Here is a 14,504-nt window from a genome sequence, read left to right as displayed (position 1 = left end):
CTCATTACTGAATCAAGTGCTATCTGGTTGGCTAGCTGCAGCTGCATGCGCCGTGCCAATTTGTCTCTCAAATGGACTTGAGCAGAATCTACTCAGTGAGGGAAATGAATTATGTGCTGTGGCTTTTTGGTGTCAGTGGTTCATCTTAAATACTCCCTCGCTATCTGAGTGATTTAATCCTGACTAAACTGCGGTGTCAAAAACACTCACAAAAAATGACTGAGGAGATGTCATGAAATTCTTGTTTGAACATGGTATCTCTTGATTACTGTTTTGTTCTTTAACTGCTGGACACCCCTCCCCCCCACCTGTTCATCCCACTCCAACTTCCACAGCACTATCTCTTTAAAGTAAGTTCCATCCCAACATTGCTTTAGTGTAGTCTCTGGCTTAGTTCTCAGGCCAAACAAGATATCATGTGGGAATATCATGAATGGAATACTCAATATCTTTTTCAAAAAGGGGAGGGTTGAGGATATTGATTTGGATTGGGGACATGGGCAGAGGTTTCTGTCCTCTTGCCTCTGCATCAATTTCACAACTGAAATCTCCCACTGATGCTGTGGAGGTTAAAATGTATAGGCGCAAAATGGTGTCCATAAATTTCTAAACTTTTGTAGCGAGTAGCTTTGGGACACCTGACTGGTTAGAATCATCCCTCCCTAAGGACACGCTGGCCCTGATCCAAAGGGGCTCTTCATGCTTGAAAAAGAACAAGGTGTGAAAAGCTCTGGTTCTGCAACTTCCATGTTACATCTAAGCTGGCCCTCCATGAAGGCGATAAACCTGTGTCTGAACTAGACATGGCCCACCTCAGACTGCTGTTATAGGCTTGCTTGACTGAATGCTCTTTCATTCACAAAATTCCCTGTACATTGGCCAGCATCCAAAGAAGAGCACAATGAATTACTTGCACCAGAACAGGCTTTGGATTAATATTCCTTAAAGATGCCACCTGGCAGAGCATGTTTAAAAGTAAACAGGGACTTTAAAAAGCGTTTCTCATATGGAATGTATAGGTGGGGAGACGAGCTATTCAAAGATGAGTCAAAAATACTACTTGGTGGGACCAAACTTTTGGACATGTCCAATAGTTCTTTAGGTCTCAGTAATTAAAACAAAAAACAAAACTATAACTTGGAGAGAAGGTTCTAGTTTGGTCCTGTCCTTTCTCCTTCCTTGTCAAATCCATTTTTTTTACTTCCCCCTCCCCTTATAATAGTGAGTGTCACAATTTCAGTTTAATATTCCTCTCATTTTTTCCCCTTCTACAAACCTGATTCAAGGTTCTTTGTATATATTTGTGAGTCTAAGGATATGTTGGGGAAATATATAAAAAGTCATCTAATAAGTGTTCTGGACATATGTGAAGCTTGTTATGAGGGACAGAACTGAACTGATTGCTATCAGAACTAGAGTGGGCCAGCAACATCTGGAGAAGACCTTGGAAATGGGTCCCTGCTGGCAAGCAATCATGATTCACATGTGTGTTTTATCTGGACTGTTACAATACAACCCAACTTGGGAAGTTCTGAGTGTGTGGAAATACAGGGTATAGGTGAATTTGAGAATGAATTGTGCGCCCGCCCGCCCGCCCGTCCCCCCCTGGTGGTATCAGTCATTGCAATTGGCAGTTGAACTGCTGGAAGCTGAACTGTTTTTAAAATGGAATGTGAACTGACCCCAAGAGCTCTTAGGAGGTGGAAAAGTGGCGAACAAATGCCCTGCTGAATAAATAAATATAGTAATGTGCCAATTCTCATTTCACATGTTCTGAGACAGAGCTCCAGTTCAATCCAAACTCTGTCTTAGAGGTGTTGTGCATTTTCCCCCTTCCAGTAGTGATGGCTGATTTGTAGCTTTGCTTAGGGCCGAACTCTATACAGAACTGGAGAGCTTGCTATCTTACAGCAACTTCTTGTTTTTAAAGCAGTTGGGGAGGATTGGTGCTGAGGTTGGTGGTGACTGAGCCTTTCCTGTGGTGCCATTTTCTTCATGGAATCCTTCCCCCTTTCAAATCTGCTGTTAGCCATGGGACAGGAAGAAGACAGATCCTTAAGATAGGATCCATTTTGGGTGACTTCCTGCTTGGGTGTCTTGTCTTGCAAATGTGAGCCCACATGTTCTGACAGGTGACATGACCAAACAGGTCAGGGTTGCAGAACCCTGGATTGCTCCCCGTGGGCATCCTGTCTCTTCAAGGACCAGAGGCAGAATGAGATCTTAAAAAGCTTTCAGACTTGGACAAATCCTCCCAGCTTTTTACCTAGAGATGGAAAGGGGCATCCCTCTGGCCTGGAGTCTTGTGCTCCACCTTACTTGCATTGCCTCATTCTTAGCCTGTTGCTGGCATAGAGACTTGATGAAGGTTTGTTGCAAGAAAGAGGCAGTTCTTCAAGGTTCGGACTTGGTGGGGGTTGACTGTGGGGTTTCCTGGTCAGCGTAGGTTCCACTTTGATGCTGGGCCCTGGGCCATGTGACCTATTCAACTTGGAGCTACTACTCAAGGCAGGGGTCAGGATGTAATCTTTACCTGTTATTTCATGGGAAGATTTTACATTAGCTATGTGAAGATGTGAGTGAATATTGCACTTGGGGATGAATTCATGAGACTTGGAAAAGCCTCTCCCCCCTTCCCAACGGAAAAAATATTCACACCCCTGTGAATTCTTCTCCACTTGGAGAAGGTGACCTCTCCTCTCAGTCAGCTCCAAACCCTTACTTACAAAGGGTCCAGCACTGCACTAGGGGAGATCTTAAGAACATAAGAACAGCCCCACTGGATCAGGCCATAGGCCCATCTAGTCCAGCTTCCTGTATCTCACAGCGGCCCACCAAATGCCTCAGGGAGCACACCAGATAACAAGAGACCTCATCCTGGTGCCCTCCCTTGCATCTGACATAGCCCATTTCTAAAATCAGGAGGTTGCACATACACATCTTCATTTTTCTCTGTTGCCCTTCTCCTGCAAGGCTTTTTTCTTCTCCTTTTTCCCACCTTCTACCCACACTACTCTATGCTACAGAGATTTGGAGTCTTCCCAAGGACTGCTGCAAGGAAGAAATTGCCACCCCACACTGCAATGCAGTAGCAGCAGCACTGCTGCTGTGGACTGTGCCTGGGCAGTGGGGCTAGGGGGAAAAACCTCCCTCCTTCCCACACACTGCTGCTGTAGAGACTGCAGTAAAGGAGACTGGCATGGAGAGAGGGGTTAGATTGTTCTCCAAGTTGTCTCAAATTGATCAGAGTTCTTGGATCCACCCTGGCTGATGCAGTGGGCCGTGAAGGTAAGGGGTTTGGGAACCCCTGGTATATAGAATTGTGTTGCTTGCTGTTACAAAGATGCAATGTATAATGGAGCATTGGGATTTTGATGATTGTTGTTTCCTTGTAGCTGCGGCATCAAAACACAAACAGTTATTTCTGATGCTGTCGACTGACAATACACTTACCTGAATATTGCAATTCCTTCTCCTTGAGGGTCTACTGAGCACACTGAGTTTTTTTCGTCAGGCTTTCACATCAAATTTTCTATGAATCTTTCATTTTGTGATAATGTATTTAACATCAGGTTTGCAACTAGATAGTTTGGTGTCCTGTATAATTCCATTCAGTAGGGAGAAGGACTTCAGGAAGTGATCATCAAACGGACTTCAACATGAGACCATTTATTGCACAGAGTGCGAATGTTGTTGGATTTTTTTCTTGGTTATAAATAAATGTGTTATTCTTCTAGACACTTCACTTTTGCACAAGTGGACTATTAACACAGTGGCTGGAAAATATTCAAAAATATCTGCACTTGAGACAGGAATTACAGAACCAAGCTACTTCCCTTTTAACAGTCTATGACCCATCAGTGAGAAAAAAACATGGAAGCCCTCCCCTGTTTGTCATTCTCATCCACTTAGGGCACAATGCTAACCCACTTTCCAGCACTGACATAAGGGCAATGCACTTCCTAGGCAAGAAAACAAAGATTCTCTTACTTTAAGGAGACCTCCATGAGTGCCACCCAAGTGCAGGATGCAGCACGTGTCCCATTGGCACAGCTATTCCAGTGCTGGAAAGTGGTTTAGAAAGTGGTTTAGAGTAAAAACAATCACAACAAGCTACTTGGGCATGTATGGTACCTCCAAGTTGTGATGTGATTTTTTTCCCCCCTTCACAGAAGAACCTTCATAGTCTGTTGTGCTTCAATGGCCTTTGAATGGCTTCGTGAAGGTTCTAGAGCTCATCTGCACTTCAGACAGGCTTCAGACTTATTAATGCCTGGATTCCAACCAAGGGCTGCTGGGTTGTAGTTCTGTTGCAACTAAGGGGTCTCTAACAGCAGAAAACAGTGATGTAGAGACTCCAAAAGTTAGGTGGTTTGACTCTCAGATCACTGCTTCTTCAGCTGTGCTGGCTACCAGTTTCTCCCTGGGCATGATTCAAGATGCTGTTGTAAATCTTCAGAATCTTTTATGATTTGGGACCAGGATTTTGAATGACCATCCTGTCCAGGGCAGATGGCCTTCCCCTTAAGGTCATCAGAGGAGCCCTCCTACATGTTCCACCATCAGCAGAGTTGGCCATCTCTTACTTGATAGCAATAAGGGGAGGGGCCTGCTCTTCTGTAGCGGCACCTCAAGTACGGAACTTCTTCCTTTTGGATTACAAAGTGGACCCTCCCCCTTGCTGTTCTAGTGGAGGCTAATGAAACTTTTGTGTTTGTTTCATTTCTGCCTTTTTACTCTAATTTTCTATGTTGTTCTTAACTAGTTTTATATTTTTCTTCAAGTGGTCTGATTTCAGTACACTCCTGTTGTTACCCACCATGGGCATCTTTGTAATAAAGGGGAAAGATCAGCTGTAAATGTGTAAAATAATTTTTTAAATTAATTTAAATAATTGATTAAATTAAACAAAACATCCCTGCAGTCCTCCCCATCTGGGTTGGCCCCAAAAGTGTCATTTACCCACCACCAACTCCACAGGAAAGCTATGAGCACAGGGGTGATTAGATCTCTAGGGGCCCTGAGCCCTCAGCATTTTACAAGTATATATTTATAAGTCTCCTTTACATTACAGCTGCCCAAGGTAGTGTCCACATTTTAAAAATAAACTATAAACTTAAATGGGAACAGAAATTACTGGAAGAGATGGTGGCTCTAATGAAACTCATAGGAGTGTAACCTGCAGAACACATTGAGAAATGAGATGGGATACTGCCAGATCTACAGTATAAGAGCCTTAATTGAAGATGGAGTAGAAAACAAGAAATCTCCTAACAAAGTAAACCTGATTGACAAAACAGGAAGTCAGCCAAAAATGAACAAAAGGGGCACAGCAGGGAAATGAATGCAGGCAAATGCCAGTTCACATTTCAACAGGCAGCATCCTTGACTGCTCAAACATTTCAGTCAGATAATGAGCAAAAACAAACACTTTAGCATCCTCCCCTGTGTGGGGAAGAGGAGCAAAAAGGGGAGGAAGGGAAGTCTTGGTGCTAATTGTTTGCCATCTGAACTGTCAGGGAAATGCCAGAGGATTTTGTTGACCAGCACCTTTCCTGAATTGCTCAGCTATGAATGGGATATGCTTATTCTTATTGCTTATTGCTTCAATATTCTTATTGCTGGCTCAGGCCATTAACTGTTTGTGGGAGGCTCTTGATGAAGATAAGCTGGTTTCCCTTGGACAATGTTTTTGAAACCCTGGTTTAGCTATCAAGCTGATTTACTGATTTGGAGGGCATTATGTTGCTGATTTGGGGTGCATTATGTTGGGTTCTGTGTTGCTTTGGGGTTACGAGAAGGAAATTTCAGCACTCTCTTTTGTGGGGGTTGGGGAAGGGCCTGCTGAGGTGTTGATAATGAACACCAGATGGCTGATGGCCTGTTTGTGCAATTGATGTAAACATGGTGTTGGCTTCTGTGGTTTCCCAGTACATTTAGGCTTGACTTTGGAATTGGAGCCTTGAGCCTGTAATGGTGGCAGTGTGTGCCTGCCTGTCTCCTGGCCAAGCAATCCCTTTCTCGTTTTTGTTTCTTACTTCATTTCCAAGGACAAAATTGCCTTCTTTATCTTGACCTGCATATGACTATCGGCCATTCTGTACTCATTGGTGGTAAACCCAAAAGGTGCTCTGTCATATTCTTGCAACACCAAAGACAGCAGGATTCTGAGAAAAGCTGAGCAACTGCTGATGACGGAGTTTTAAACTCTGGCAGGTATGCTTGGAACAAACTTTGTGATCATTCACTATTAGTACTCTCAACTCATTAATCACATGAGTTTTGTGTTTTCATTGATTTAATTCACATATGGAAAAAATATTGGTTCTGAAGTGGGCCACACACTTACTTCACTTTTTTAAAACTATGCATGCATGTTTCATAACGGGCGTCATCTTGGAACACTGTTTATGGCATTGTCAGTTCTAGCAAATACTGTAGTTCTGATTTGATAACAAAAATGATGCTTCATGGCACAGATATAATTGCTTCTCTTTGAAATTCCAGACTTGTTTCAGAAAGAAACATTTGCATCCTTTATTCCCATTTGCTTCCTTTATTCCATGCGTTCCCAACCCATGGTCCGGGGACAACAGGTGGTCCGCAGGACGCTGCCATTGGTCTCCTGAAGAAGGAGGTCATCTGTGAGGTCTCCTGAAGAAAGGGGGGGAACTCCAACAGAGCTTGACAGTGCCTTCTCCTGGCTCCCCCCTTGCTCCACCTTTCTCCTCGCTGATCTGCATCTGATTGGCTGGCTGGTCTTCAGTTCCAGAAGGATAAGGAGGATCCTCCTTGTGCTTGGGCTTCTCCTCCTTGGGCTTCTCCTCCTTGTGGTTTGGGCACATGCTAACTTCTCACAGCTGAGGCTGTGTCGGAGGCTTACATACTTGTAGACTTGGGGGGGGGGGGTGATGCTGGGTGAAGGTGGTGCAGCAAGGGATGGAGGACAGCCAGGGACTGAGTTCACCATTGCTGCCTCTCCAAAGGAACAAAAAACCACTTTTTACTACTTCTTTTTTAACCCTTTGCCCTGCAGTCAACACAGCTTCTGGCCACTCTCTATCCTTGCTCCGCAGCTTGGGGGCTTGGAGGGGCAAGCTGGAGGGGGCGAGTGCAGTCCAAATCAGCCATTTGCAGCCCAAGAGGGGGCAAGAAAAAGATCTGCCCCGGAGAAGGGTCTGAACAGGGTCTGTCGCATGCAACAGGTGCTGCATTGGGGAGGAGGAGGAGGGCAAGCTGCTTGGCTGGAGGAAATATGCCTCGCATCCAGCCTGGGAGTTGCAGGATCTAGACTTGGATCCTTTGCTAGGAGTCCTTCCCTGAAGCTGTCAGGCACTCCGAGGGTTTAAAGAAAAAAAAAAGCAACTCCAGTTCTTAGAGGACGAATAAGGGTGGGTGGAGAGGGACGAGTGAGGAAGCCACTTCTTGCTCCACCCATTCCTTTGTCTGTGCCACCCACTTGTGTCTGGTCTCCAGCCGCTCTGTTGAGTGCGAAGCCTGTTGGGGGTGAAGGTGCAGAGGGTAAAAAAGAATTCAGGAATGTGGGAAAGGAGCTCCCAGGTGGTGAGGGAAGACCAGGCTCACAGCCCAGTCAGTAAAGGTGGCTGAGAAGGCAAACTGAGACTGTCCGCCCCCTCCCTTTCATGCTCAACCAGTGTGGCTGCTGCTTGTCTCTTAGAAAAACTCTTAAAGCACCAGTAGCCAAGGCAGTAGCCCCAGTGGCTTCCTGCTTGCTCAAGCAGAGAGGACTGAAGCTGGGCAGCCTGGTCAGCCCCAGTAACAGCTGTGCTCTGCCCCATACGCCTCCTGACAGTCAATGGGCTGTTTTGTTGCTGCTTCCACCACCCCTTCAGCTTTTAAGAACATAAGAACCACCCTGCTGGATCAGGCCAAAGGCCCATCTAGCTTCCTGTATCTTACAGTGGCCCACCAAATGCCTTAGGGAGCACTCAAGACAACAAGAGACCTATATCCTGTAGCCACTCCCTTGCACCTCGCATTTTGAGGCAGCCTACTTCTAAAATCAGGAGGTTGCACAGTCCTATCACAGCTTGTAACCTGTGATGGACTTTCCTACGGAAGTTTGTCCACTCCCCTTTTAAAGGCATTTGGCCAGATGCCATCACCACGTCCTGTGGCAAGGGATTCCACAGAATAATGGCAGAAGGGAGAGCAGGCAACTTGGAATCAGTTGGACACTAGTGACGGCGTATGCATAGCTTTGAGCAGCAGTAGTATAAACTCAAGAATTTCATTAATTCTAAATAATCTTCTCCATGTATTATGAATTTAATTGTATTTCTTGTATGCGGGAGTGGTGGGTTGCATGTGGTCCTCTGCACCTCCAGATTTTGCCTTAGTGGTCCCTGAGTTCCTAAAGGTTGGGAACTGCTTCTTTATTCCCTTTATTTCTATTGGACTTTTTTTAGGATGAAAAGTTGCATTATATCTTGATTTCCTATCAGTGGCATCACTAGGGTTTGCTTCACCTGGAGTGGGAGGCCAGCGTGTCACCCCCATGGTGCGCGTGGTGATGCACTGTTGCCCCATCCTTGCTGGGTTTTTTGGCTATAACATTTGATAGAATAGAGAGATTTCAGTACAGTTTGTTTCATTGTATTCTGCATGAAGTTACGCATCAAATGATATATAGCATAATGGTATTTGAAAATACCAAGATTTAAAAAATCTTGGCCAGTAGTAGTGTTGCCTCCCCTGTGCGCATCCCTCATTGCAGCCTGTGCCCTGCTAGCAATGCCACTGTTTCCTGTACTGGCCAAAGTGGTATGATGGAATAAGAATAGGATCAGATGATGTCTTAAGAACTTGTGACTTGAGCTAGATCATTACTGAAACTTTAACCACAGCCTGCCAAATCTGTTGCCAACCCATGATTTAAGATCATGTTTCCTGGTGTATCTAGTCAGACACTCTTGTCTGTCAGGACAGGTTAAATTGGGATATGAATGTAGCTTTTGTCAGGAAAGTAGCAGATGTCTTGAAGCAACACATCCTGAAATGGGGTCCCTAGCTCAGTGGTAGGGGCTGCTCCATTCAGAGCGAGTGGAAGAGCTACTACTTAGGAACAGTCATATGAGCAATAGCTTGTGAAAAACTTTTGTTGCACTAAATGTGAAAGAAGAAATAATTACTGTTCTATGAGGGGGAAGCAGAACTCTGTGCAGTGCATTGACCTGTGTGTGTAATAAATTGTACAGGTCCAGCCTATTTATACACGGATTTTTTATACACGGATTTGACTCAACACGAATGGCCACTGCAAATGAGAAGGAATGTGCTGATCCCTGGAGAAGGGGAAAAATGCATCCCTTAACAGGCCTTTAACAACAGCCTTCTTAATGAGAAGGGGGGCAGCAGGCTAACAATCCATCACTCCTTCTCTCTCCTTCAGACCCCTCCCTTCCCGCAGCACATGAAAGAAAGGTGATCATCTTGCATTGTGAAGGAAGGGGCTGAGTGAAGTGCTGATGGATTGTCTTCTTAATGACTCTTATCTTAGAGTCAAAAGGTCAGCAAGGCTGTTTTCAATCACTGGACCAAAGAAACTTTGTTTTTTAAATTGATTTGCTATAGTTCCATTGTTTTTTTTATCCACATGAGTGCTTGCAAGAACCCACAGGAGTCTCAACCTGTACTTTCCAAATTGGGAATCCAAAAAAAAAAAAAAACCTAAAAGAATGAAAGGAAAATAAACTGGATCTTACAAAAAAGAAAAAAACCGAGCTCATAAACACAGATGAAATATGCAGCCTTTAGATTCAGTAGTTGCTATAATAGGATTGATTGTCCTAATTTGCACAGCCAAGGAATTTTGAGTGTCTGTCACACCTTTCTGACAATCTCTGGCTATTTATAGATGAATGGGTTATGGCATGGGGGGGGGGTGTTTCTGCTTGTGGAATTAGGCTTTACTGCCACTTCCTTTCTGCAGTTCTCAGTGCCCCTCCAAAGCCTTTTTGAAGGTCAAGGAATCCTTGGGAACAGTATGGTATATAGCAGTGTTTCTCAAAACTGCGGGTCAGGACCCACTAGGTGGGTTGCAAGCCAATTTCAGGTGGGTCCCCATTAATCTCAATATTTTATTTTTAATATATTAGACTTGATGCTACCATGGGATGTGATTGCATTTGGGGAAATGTTACAGACCTGTACTTTTAACCATCCACTATTTATATTTTTTTAAACAATGCTAGTAAATGGGCCTTGCTCCTGGGTAAGTGTGGGTAGGACTACAACCTGGGATTGCTAAAAATTTTCCTGCTTGATGATGTAATGATATCACTTCTGGTGGGTCCCGACAGGATTCTCATTCTAAAAAGTGGGTTCCAGTGGTAAATGTGTGAGAACCACTGGTATATAGCACTGGGAGCTGTAGATAAGAAGAGCCTGGCTGGGACTAGGGCAAAAGCTCAACTAGTCCAGCTTCCTGTATCTCACAGTGGCCCATCAGATGCCACAGGGAGCACACAAGACAGCAAGATACCTCTGTCCTGTTGCCATCTCCTTGCACCTGGCATCCAGAGATAGGCCACCTCTAAAACCCAGAAGGTTGTATTTATTCATCATGATGTGTAATCTGTGATGGACTTTTCCTCCTTAAATCTGTACGATCTCCTTTATGGAGATGGAGAGTTGGTGATTAGCAATGCTAGATCTGGACAAAGTCCCCTTTGTCTCCAGCAACCCCACCCTCCTTTTCAGAGCCGGACAAGCCAGGCACCTCCTACTACTGTCACTTATTTGTGAAAGAATTCCCTTTTCTGGGTCACACTTAGGCTCATCTAGATCAGCATTTTGTTTCCAGCACTGACAGTGCATATCTGGGGATCTTTCCTTGTTGTGTAACTGATCAGGGTAACTTTTATGAATGTGTCGCTTTCTCTCTCCCCAGTGGAGAATCAATTTCTAATGGGTGCTGCAGTGATCAGGCACTCAGTAAGTACCTTTCTGAGAGGAAGGCGTAACTCCTTCTGTGCAGTAAATTATAGACACGAAATTGAGATTCAGAGAGATGCATTACAACTACTGCACCCTTGGGTTCCCTTAAAACTATTTTTGTTCTATCAGTTCTGAAGTGCCTGTGATTTGATGCAGTTAGTAAATGTGGGGAAAGAGATTTGGGAGTTCTTATTTCCTGGCAAATAAATATCATTTTGAAAAATGCACATAAGAAGTGAAACTCCTATTTAATTATAGCACTTGGTTTTCAAACTAATGTTCTTTCAAATGCTGTTTCTCTCCTTCTCCCACCTCTTCTTTTACTAGATGCTACTTGAAACTGCAGCAAGGAGAGGTGACTTTGAAATAAAAGGATGAAAGGGAATAGGCAATTGAATTCAAGTATGGTGATTTAGTGCTCTGTTGGTATCCTGATGTATTATTCCATTTCCAGAGACCATGAGTTTCTTCACAAGTATTATGGCAGGCTTAAAACTTATGGGAATTATGTTCTTTCACCCTTAAAAGGTTATCTCTTGACGAATAAATCAGATTGTGTTATTATCTCTGCTCTTCTCTTGGAAAAGTGTTACAGATCTTGGGAAGGTAGTATTGGTCTTCTGCCTAATGAAATCTTCCATCCTAGCTTGGGGCTTATTGCTGAGCTCCTGTTCATTTTGAGGTATTGCAAATCAAAAAATGCCCTTCCATTTTGTTTTTATGTCACTAGAAGCTCTGCCTGACATCTCAAGCTAACCCCCAGCACACCAGGCAGATGTTTGTAGGTATTTTGGATCTCTGTCAGTGATGCACTGCCTCCCCTTTCTGCCTTCCCAGTATACTGATGACCCCACTATTTATGCATGCAGTTACAATGAGGAGGCAATCAAGACTAGGAGAGAACCTGAACTATCCATCATTTTAACTTTATGCTACTTCTGATTTTGTTGCAACTTTATGTCTTGATAGCTCAAGCCACACAACTTAAGAGCAAATAGCACAGAAAGCTGTTGCAGCACAGATCTCATAAGAATATAAGAACAGCCCCACTTGATCAGGCCAAAGGCCCATATAGACCAGCTTCCTGTATCTCATAGTGGCCCACCAGATGCTTTGGGGAGCACACAAGACACCTGCATCCTGGTGCCCTCCCTTGCATTTGGCATTCTAAGGTAGCCTGGGATGCTGTTGACAATCCACTCTTCCCACCACCATTCTGCCATAATGTTTAGTGTTTCTTATGCCATGTTGCAAATAGCTCTTAAGCAGAGATGGCAGAGAACATGGAGTAGGGGCAACATGATGTGTCTGTGCAGTAAGAGTTTCTAAATACCACAGCAGAGCACTTAGTCACAGGGATGTTAGTTTTCAGTGTGCATGCTACTGTAGGGACAACATCAGCTGCAAAATGAATAAAGAATACAAGCAAAAGGAATAATTGTACGCTGCTTTGCAGCAAGAAAGATCACAAGGTGGTAGAATATTCTCTTTAAAAAAAAAAAAATCTACTAGTTCTTAGTCTGTCTATCTTCTTCTTGTAGATGATGGCCCTTACTCAAAGGGGAGCAAAGACTCGGGTGGACTGGACACAGCTTTGGTCTCAAGAAGGCAAAGTATTCCAGGTAACTTCGAGTATCCTCTTAATTTCACACTTGCTTTTTTATTTCAATCTTGGTCACATCCTCGGATCAAATCATTGTTTCACTATTGATGTACATTTTAAATAGGCATCCAAACTGCTCTTCCGACTAACCCAGTGCTTCCTGAATGTGTTAGGATCAGGACCCACCTAAAAAAAGTTTCATTTTACCAGTTGCTTAGGCATCTGTGGCTATAATAGTGACTGGGCAGCTGTTCTCCCTGCACGTAGCAGGTTGTTTAACTCTTGATGCACGTAGCCTACTCTGCCCTGTCAGTTTTGCCACTCACCCAAAATTACATCTTGACACACTGGGGGTCACGGAACCACAGTTTGGGAACCACTGGACTCGATGATTGTACAATTGGACTCGATGATTGTGTGTCTTTGTTAAATATTCATTCTGAATAACTAGAAAGGTACAGTACAGGGGGTCATATCTGTGGATCCCATATCTACAGTTTCACTTAGGGCTCAGAATGACTATCAGAGGTTGAAAAATGTCACTTCCGGTTTTCCCTCTGGAGGGGGGGGTTTCCTCATATTCACAGTTTCACTTAACTTTGGGGAGGCGGGGATTCCAGAATGGAACCCCCATGTATACTGGGACATACCTGTAGTTGGTAAATGGGCAGAAACACCTAAGAACTAATAAGAACTACTGCTTTGTTTAACACTCTCCTCAAGAAGTGGCAGGGTCTAATACAGAGCATTTGAGCAGGCACCCCTTCCTCAGGTCCCCCTCACCATACAGCTGTGTTGAGACTAGTGCTGGTGGTGTTGTATGCAAAGCAGGGCACCTAGGAATAGTTGCTGGTGACATCGTCATTGCCAACTGCTTCCAGGAGGCCCATTTCTGGCCAGATGGGCAAAGGGCAGGCAGGTGGGTCCACAAGAGCTAACCACTTTTCCGTGTTGGCCCCTAAACACTGCAATCCTAGCTTTGGCAGTGGGTGATCTGCTCATTGCCTCGGCACAGGGCCCAATTTCATCAACTCAACTAAATTTGTATAAAACCAGCCCTGCCTCATATCATAATTATCAGTCCTGTGGTCTTTCGTAGAATTATATGGGTAACTTGTTGGTCTTCTGAAAAATTAATCTTAAATTAAAAGCCAGGGTGGTGTAGTGGTTTGGGAGGTGGACTTAGACCTAGATCATCCAGGTTCAAATCCCCCCTCAGCCACAAAGCTTCCTGGGTGGCCTTGGGCCAGTCACTTTCTCTCAGCCTCACCTACCTCACAGGGTTGTTGTGAGGACAAGAAAGAGGGGAGGAGCAGCTGTGTATACCGCCCTGAGCTCTTTGGAGGAAGGGCGGTATAAAAATGTGAAAAATAAATTACATAAATAAATAAACAATATATATACTTGCTTCATTTGTTCTAAATCTTCACACTTAAAGCAACTCTTGGGATGTTTTTGGAGCAATGCTCAGTTAAGAGTTATTATCATAGATGTTCAGCAATGGGCAGAGTTCACCCATTAGTAGATTGTAGTTTGGTTGTCAGATTTTCTTATGCGCGTTCTTTTCATGCGCTAGAAAGGTTCCAGAAGAAAATTGTTCTGAAATGGCTTCTGAAACTTCAAATAAACCATGCTGCTCTAGTTCTTTGCTGTGCATGTCATTTTCCAGAAATAATTCCTGATGAATTGAAACGTGTGATATCTCCCATCTTATGAGCAGGAAATTTCAGCCATCTGGTCTGGCTGAGTATGAAGATATATGGGGATTGTCATGAGTGTGAATGGATGGAAGAATGTGACTCTGAAGAGGCTGATGGTTCACACAGTGATTGATGTATAAGGATGGATATTGGAAGATGAGATGAAGAGTGAACACTGACATGATTTGTAATTCATAGTCTCATTTTTTTGTATGCTTCCCTATCAAACTTTGTGTGTTCCT

General features: G+C 44.0%; 1 protein-coding gene across 2 annotated transcripts in view; it reads left to right on the top strand.

Moving 5' to 3' along the window:
• GRIP2 (glutamate receptor interacting protein 2) overlaps positions 1 to 14,504 on the top strand; it is a 157,322-nt gene that overhangs the window by 44,652 nt on the left and 98,166 nt on the right. For both annotated transcript variants that reach the window (XM_066613706.1, XM_066613707.1), the window contains exon 2: positions 12,501 to 12,581. In XM_066613706.1, coding sequence (XP_066469803.1) covers positions 12,501 to 12,581 — 81 coding nt within the window. The remainder of the gene's footprint in view (positions 1 to 12,500; positions 12,582 to 14,504) is intronic.

This window comes from Tiliqua scincoides, chromosome 2 (assembly GCF_035046505.1).
Source record: "Tiliqua scincoides isolate rTilSci1 chromosome 2, rTilSci1.hap2, whole genome shotgun sequence".
In the NCBI taxonomy this organism is placed as follows: Eukaryota; Metazoa; Chordata; class Lepidosauria; order Squamata; family Scincidae; genus Tiliqua; species Tiliqua scincoides.
Note: the sequence above shows the minus strand (reverse complement) of the source record. Positions and strands in the feature narration are given on the sequence as shown.